This window comes from Polyergus mexicanus, unplaced genomic scaffold (genome assembly GCF_030449975.1).
Source record: "Polyergus mexicanus isolate NDT 795.1 unplaced genomic scaffold, iyPolMexi1.0 SCAF_18, whole genome shotgun sequence".
Classification (NCBI taxonomy): Eukaryota; Metazoa; Arthropoda; class Insecta; order Hymenoptera; family Formicidae; genus Polyergus; species Polyergus mexicanus.
The window spans coordinates 3,833,466-3,840,888 of NW_027223338.1; the positions used below are offsets into that span (position 1 = coordinate 3,833,466).

Below are 7,423 nucleotides of genomic sequence, written 5' to 3' on the forward strand. Positions count from 1 at the left end.
TTTTCAAATCGTATATCTCGGCATGCATACTTCTAATTTCTCGTCTAATTTCCTCTCTCATTTCCCGCAATATTTCCCTAAAGTCGTCGGCTGCTTCGTCCGTTTTTTTCTGCGGTTTGTGCTGAGCTTGCGCGTTTGATTGTGTCGCGTTTCTGATTGCTTCTTCTTGTAATCGCCTAATTCCCTCATCGATATCTTCTGATGTGATGGGTTGCGATGCGGAAGCGTTTGAGTTATACATGTCTCGAATGCGATAGATTTCGTCGGGGTCAAAGATACTTGAATCGTATGACGTTAGTGAGAATTCGCGGCGGTGTGTTAGTCTACTAGACGCGCTTATTGATGATTCGACCTGAACATCTAGTTCTATATTGTTCGCTATTAAACTGTTATCTAATTCGCCAAATGGAAATTCGCGTTCGATTACAACGTTTGCTCCGAGTTCTGGTTCGGACAAATTCTCGCTTGAATTTAATGCGCTTAGATTTCTTCGTACGTTATCGCGTATATCCCGGAGTGCTTCTACTGCTACTCTTATAGGGTTTACTGCGCTATTTCTAATGGCTCTATTCGCTGGTTCGCTAAATAGCCACGATTTATTCGCTACGCTTTTCTGTGGTGCGTTTCGGTTTTCCGACATTCACGCGTTTACAAATTTTGATTTCTCGACTTACAATAATACGATGAGCAGCATTCTCTCGTTCGATGTCGGCCGTCGGGCGTTGATCGTCGCGTGCCGTTGAGATAGGTCGGTGCGCCTTCTCAGGTTGCGCTTCTCATTGTCGCCTCGATATACCGGGTGTCTCGAAGTTCCTGCTAGACTTCCTTTTCCCTCGGTTGTAGGTGTCGACTGTCTGACGGAGTTATCCTCGCTGTCTCTCGTTCTGTCGGTCCCACGGAATTTTCTGCTTCGTGGTTATGGACCTTTACCGGTGTTGATCTTGTTAGAGCTGGCGTATCCCACCGCTGCCACCAATTAATATTGTGCCTCTAGCCGCTAAGGAAGAGGTCTTTTGGGATTTGTACGCCCAAAGGATTAGGATCCACGCTCGAAATAAGACACTCCCGGACGTTAGGTATAATTTAGTATATTTTGCAAGATTTAATACACTTTCACTTATTCGCGATTATAATAGTCGGGCGCGATACGTACGGTACTTCGATAATATTGAGCGAGCGAGTAGTCTGCGAGTCGTCTCTCGCGAATCGTCTCTTTTTCTTCCGCTCGCGAGGTGCATCTCGCGCTTATTATATCTCTTAATTAATTAGGTCGTTGATTGGGGAGGAGTGTGGTGTCCCTGACCGGAGCATGTCTCGTGCTCCGCTTGTCAGTCTGTCTCGTCAGCTGCTTACTCAGCTTCCGAGAACTTGACCGTGTATCCTACTTTTATTTTATTAATATCCTTTTATTACTTTGCTCTTTCTTAATTATCTTTCCTTGATCTCTTTTCTAATTTTAATGCTTTGCTTTACTCAGCTCTTTCTTACACTTTTCTGTGTCACTTTATTGTTTTATTCTTTAATATATTAAGTAATTGGTCGGGTTACGACATCTATTTAAAACAAAAATTTGGTGTGGATTACGTCATATAACTTAAATCAAATTTTGGTGTCCAAATGAACGGTGTCCAAACGAACGGTGGGCAAATGAACGGTGTCCAAACGAACGGTGGGCAAATGAACGGTGTCCAAACGAACAGTGGGCAAATGAACGGTGTCCAAACGAACGATGGGCAAATGAACGGTGTCCAAACGAACGGTGGGCAAATAACGGTGTCCAAACGAACGGTGTCCAAATGAACGGTGCGCATCTGTCTGTGTCCAAACGAACGGTGTCCAAATGAACAGTGTCCAAGTGAGCGGTGTCCAAGTAAACGATGCGTATTTTCTTATGTGTCCAAAAGCTACTGTATCCAAAATTACTGTGTCCAAATGCACAGTGTCCAATTGAACCGTGTGCAAAATCTCGTGTCCATTTGTAACGTGTCCATTTGCACCGTGTCCAATTATACTGTGTCCAAGTGCACCACTCCCGTACCGTCAACCATGCGAGTCACGAATAATAAAATCGATTACATTCATTGGGACGATCCAAACAAATTAGTGGATCGTCTGCGATTGCTGGACGCTTCGCGTCGAGCTGGCAACAACGCTCACGAAAACGAGATTCTATCGATAATCGAGGAGCTTCGCGAAACGGGAGCGATAGTATAAATCGAATCGTCGCATCGACGATCGCCGCAGTCGTGCGCGGAATTCGCGATGTCCGTGAGCAAATTCGGCACGCCTTTAAAAAACCGTGGCTATGACGCGAAAACCGGAAGACTACGTCCGGCTATCGAGTCTCTGCGAAATTACGTGCGCGATAACGCGCTGTGTCTAAGCTCTTCCGTCGAGTACGACGCGAGAGAGCGCAAGATAAAGCGTCTGGCTAAGCCGGAGGAGAACACCGACGCGACGAGCAAAAGCTACGTTGAAGGAATTACATCGCAATTGAGAAAAGACGCGGACGAGGCAGGGAAAGGCGTCATTCTATTATTCACGAGGCTCACCCAGCTCGATAACGCTCTGGGTAAACGAATAGACGCCGCGGAGAGTTTTGTTTCCAAGATCGAAGCGCGCGACGACGTTCTAAGTAAACGGATAGATGCTGTGGAAAATTCCGTTTCGAGAACAGAATCTAACGCTAACGCTCTAGGTAAATGGATCGATGCTTTGGATAAACGAATTGACAGTTTAAGCGATCGAATCGATGCCGCAAAAAATATGATATCGCTCAATGCCGTGGAGTCTTCGACGAAAAGCGCGAGCAACCGTAAAATACTGTTCAATCAGGGTAAAATAATACAGGAACTAACCCAAAAATCGCGCGTCGCGGCGAATTCCGCGACGAATTCCGCGGCGGAAATACGAGAATTAAAAAATTCAACATCGCGATTAAAGAGAGACGCGGACGAGCTATCGGGGAGAGTGACGGAATTAGCGAAAATTCGCGAGACTAGCAGCGATACTCGGAGCGGCGAGCCGCTCGAGAGAGAGATCCCGCCCAACGTCATCCTTGAGAGAAAGAAAAGAGAATTATGAGCACCGAAAAACGAAGACTAGTCGAGGAATTGCACGCGCCCGCGAGAAGAAACTTTCCGCGTCGTCGCGTCGCGATACGCGGGTACGACGATCTATGGCAAGCGGATGTGGTCGAGATGCGTCCTTACGCGAGACTCAACAAAGGCCACAACTACATACTCACCGTTATCGACGCGTTAAGCAAATACGCTTGGGCCGTACCGCTTAAAAGCAAGAGCGCGAACGAGGTTACCCGAGCGTTATCTAAGATAGTGCGAGACTCTAAGCGGTGTCCGAAAAATCTGCAGACCGACAAAGGAAAGGAATTCTACAACGCTGAGGTGAAAAAATTCGTGGAAAAGCTCGAAGTAAATCATTACTCGACGTACTCGGTGATGAAAGCGTCGATCGTATAAACGAATCTTAGACACATCGAGAATACACATACCCACATAAATCGGTTTGTTAAACTTAACCTCGAGTTTGCGCAATTCCACGGCTACGATATTCTCCGCGAAGACGCTTCTACTGTGAAAGTTCGGCTTCGCGATCATCGCCTCCGCGCCGTATCGCCCGTCCCATCGAGTCACGAGCCGGACATCCGAGTGATTGCGCACATTCTCCATAGTCTTACCGAACACGGCGTTATTCATCAATTTGTAAAGATTTTTCTTGAATTCATTTTTCGCGTTAATTCGTAGTCGCGTATTTAATTCGATGTATCCGCACAACCATGAAGATTGCGCGAATTGTAATATTCTGTGTATTCTCGTAACGCGTAATCCGTGTCGAATGCATTGCTGCAAATTGCGATAATATATTACGTAACGACTCTTATCGCACAGCGTGGCGAGAAGTTTCTCGTCGCGTTTTCCGGGCGGCTTATCGCGCGTCGGGCAGAATGGCAAGTTAGCGTGAGAATCGTGAAGATTAGGCGGATGCGCAAGGTCGACCTCTAGAATATAACCGATAGGCGAGTTTGATGTCACGGACATTAAGTTGATACTCGTGACATCGTCGACCCATCGAAAATCTTCGTAAGGTAAAGATTGACACATCGCCCATCCGTATAAATTATTTATATCGAAATACATAAGATAAGAAGACGGTTCCGAAGAATCGTAAGTCTGCAAATACTTGTTATTAGCGCGCGCGTACCTATTGGAACATTGACTTAGCCCGCCGCGTATCCCGCGTTCCACAAACATTACCATATCGATATCAGTTAATAACTCGAATCGAATACCCGTGTGCTTTAACATAGCGTCCCACGTATATCCAGGTAATGTGTAATAGTATGCGGGATCTAAATTATAACTTCTCATACACGCGTCGCGAAAATTTTCGAAGACATCGGCTAATAAAAGAACATCGGTTTTTAAATACAAATCGCTATAGTCGCCCAACGTCTCGACGCGAAATCGCTCCCAGACTCTTATCGCGCGCGCGTAATCGCTCTCGGATATCGCGTCACCGGTCAGCGAACTATGGAAAGCCTCGCGCGGGGGAGTGGTGCACTTGGACACAGTATAATTGGACACGGTGCAAATGGACACGTTACAAATGGACACGAGATTTTGCACACGGTTCAATTGGACACAGTGCATTTGGACACAGTAATTTTGGATACAGTAGCTTTTGGACACATAAGAAAATACGCATCGTTTACTTGGACACCGCTCAATTGGACACTGTTCATTTGGACACCGTTCGTTTGGACACAGAAAGATGCGCACCGTTCATTTGGACACCGTTCGTTTGGACACCGTTATTTGCCCACCGTTCGTTTGGACACCGTTCATTTGCCCACCGTTCGTTTGGACACCGTTCATTTGCCCACTGTTCGTTTGGACACCGTTCATTTGCCCACCGTTTGTTTGGACACCGTTCATTTGCCCACCGTTCGTTTGGACACCGTTCGTTTGGACACCAAAATTTGATTTAAATTATACGACGTAATCCACACCAAACTTTTGTTTTAAATAAGAAATAGGTTTGGGTTAGGTTATATCTTCCGGAAGTGGAGCCCCCCCAGGGGGGGCGGAACCCACTGTATCCATGCATGACATCCAAATATGCGAAAGGCTAAACAAAGTGCTAAAAGCAATGTAAAATTAATGACATCAGTATCAGAGATATATAAGTATGAATATATTTTATTTTGACAAATATTATAACCTTCAAATGTATCTCCTTTTCACGATTTCATATTTTACATAGATTTACCAGTATAAAGTGTTATAAGAATACTGATTATATTTTCCCAAAATGATTTTTATTTCTCTCCATCTGTTACATATTCAAACAAACAGTGCGCATGTTTCTGTGTACAAATGAATGGTGTCCAAACGAACGGTTGGCAAATGAACGGTGTCCAAACGAACGGTGGGCAAATGAACGGTGTCCAAACGAACAGTGGGCAAATGAACGGTGTCCAAACGAACGGTGGGCAAATGAACGGTGTCCAAACGAACGGTGGGCAAATAACGGTGTCCAAACGAACGGTGTCCAAATGAACGGTGCGCATCTTTCTGTGTCCAAACGAACGGTGTCCAAATGAACAGTGTCCAATTGAGCGGTGTCCAAGTAAACGATGCGTATTTTCTTATGTGTCCAAAAGCTACTGTATCCAAAATTACTGTGTCCAAATGCACTGTGTCCAATTGAACCGTGTGCACAATCTCGTGTCCATTTGTAACGTGTCCATTTGCACCGTGTCCAATTGTACTGTGTCCAAGTGAAGGCCACTCCTCGCGCGGTGGTAGACGAGTCTCTAGTAATTTATCAACGTCGTCGACGTACTCATAAGGAAACACGCCTTTTCGCGCGAGAAGCTCGAAATCAGCGTCGTCAAGATCGGAAAATTCCGAACGCGCGATTCTCAGCTCGCTCTTGTCAAGATACGACGCCAATTTTTCGAGACTCGCGCTTAGAAACTTGAAAGAATCCACGAAGCACAATTTCAGGCGTTTCCCGACCCATCCCTCGTTCGATGCATCCTCAACGTTCTTCGTGAAAGAGATATACATTTCCTTCGTTAGCGTCAATAACTCTATGCTGCCGGGAAAAGCGTTAGCCACATCTTTAATAATGAAATGCGCGTCGTAGCCCGATAAATTGTGAAAGAATATAGGCATTACGTAAGTCTCCTTATAATTTAAATTACAATTCGAATGCGCCGGACCTCTATACCGTCCGGTTAGATGACAGTGATCGCGCACGCGAGCGTCTTCCGATTCGAACGGTTTCTCGCATACGCGGCAGTGCGTCGCGCTCATGAATCTCTCCCATTCGTCCGGTGTAAGATCCGTCATAGACGCATCGGTGCTGAGAATAGTCTTCGCGCGAAGCGCTAAATCGTACAATTCTTTAACGAACCATGATACGCAATTCTCGCCGCGATAGGCTTTATAAGTCGAACCAGCATCATCGAACGCGCATCGCGCGTAATATCCAGCGCTATAGACTTTGTGATGCTGAACGATAGACGTGTTCGACGTTCTCTTCTCCTCTTTCTTCTCCAGCGCGCATTCGAGATCGGCGTACACCACGAATGGAAATCTCTCCTTTCTACAGTAATTGCGAAATTCTAACCATTTGTCATCTTCGGTAGGAAGGACTATAGCGCACTCATTCATTCTTCCACAGTCCGCGCTGTGAGCCAATAATTTATCGCTCGTTCGAAAATAATGCATGCATCATACATGTAATGCATGTAACATAAAACACATTTTTTAAATCGCGTATATTATTCACACTACGCGACAACTTTTTTAATTCGTACTCACCGATCGCATATATGCGCTTTATGTTGCCTATTGCTCAGTTGCGATCCGATGAGTCGAGACAAATTCTTAATCCATGCGAAATGCGTCGTATTATCTCGTTGCGTCGTATCGCTCAGATACAGCAAATTAATGTGTCTGTCCTTCTTATCACCGGTGAGATGCAGAGGAACGATACAGCAACTACCTTTTCCGTCCTTTTTATCCCGAACGGTATACACATTAATAGATATATCATTAATACGCTCGAATCTAGTAATTCCGTTTAAATTCATGGGAAACTCGACACACTCCAGATTCAGCAAGTAGTGAGGATACCGCGAGCTTCTCTCCGTGTTTTTCTCGACCGGATATAGAGCGGCAACTATCGCCCACGCGAAACACGCGTTATCCGCAGATCGCACGTTAACCACCGCTTTCTTCAACGCGATCTCTCGCGGTATCTGAACGTGACATCCAGCGTGCATAGAATTATATTTATTCACATTCACCGTTAAATTTAGAATTCGCGATAACGCCCATCCGCTATCACGCTCTTGAAACTCCTCCAGCGAAGCTAAAGTAGCATCGATCAC

At 45.5% G+C, this 7,423-nt stretch overlaps 1 protein-coding gene across 1 annotated transcript; it reads right to left on the reverse strand.

Annotated features, from left to right (window-relative positions):
- Positions 1–3,772: 3,772 nt before the first annotated feature.
- LOC138941076 (uncharacterized) lies at positions 3,773–6,701 on the reverse strand. Its single transcript, XM_070310421.1, has 3 exons — positions 5,792–6,701; positions 3,907–4,420; positions 3,773–3,863 (listed from the first exon to the last, which is right to left on the reverse strand). Exons 1-3 carry the CDS (start codon positions 6,699–6,701, stop codon positions 3,773–3,775), a joined length of 1,515 nt encoding a protein of 504 aa, XP_070166522.1.
- Positions 6,702–7,423: the final 722 nt, after the last annotated feature.

Coding starts and splice junctions, on each gene's coding strand:
- LOC138941076 (XM_070310421.1), bottom strand. CDS start 6,701: ATGAATGAGTGCGCTATAGTCCTTCCTACCGAAGATGACAAATGGTTA. Junction 4,421..5,791: donor GTGGCCTTCACTTGGACACA/GTACAATTGGAC, acceptor TTCTTTTATTAG/CCGATGTCTTCGAAAATTTT. Junction 3,864..3,906: donor GAGAAACTTCTCGCCACGCT/GTGCGATAAGAG, acceptor CGCAATTTGCAG/CAATGCATTCGACACGGATT.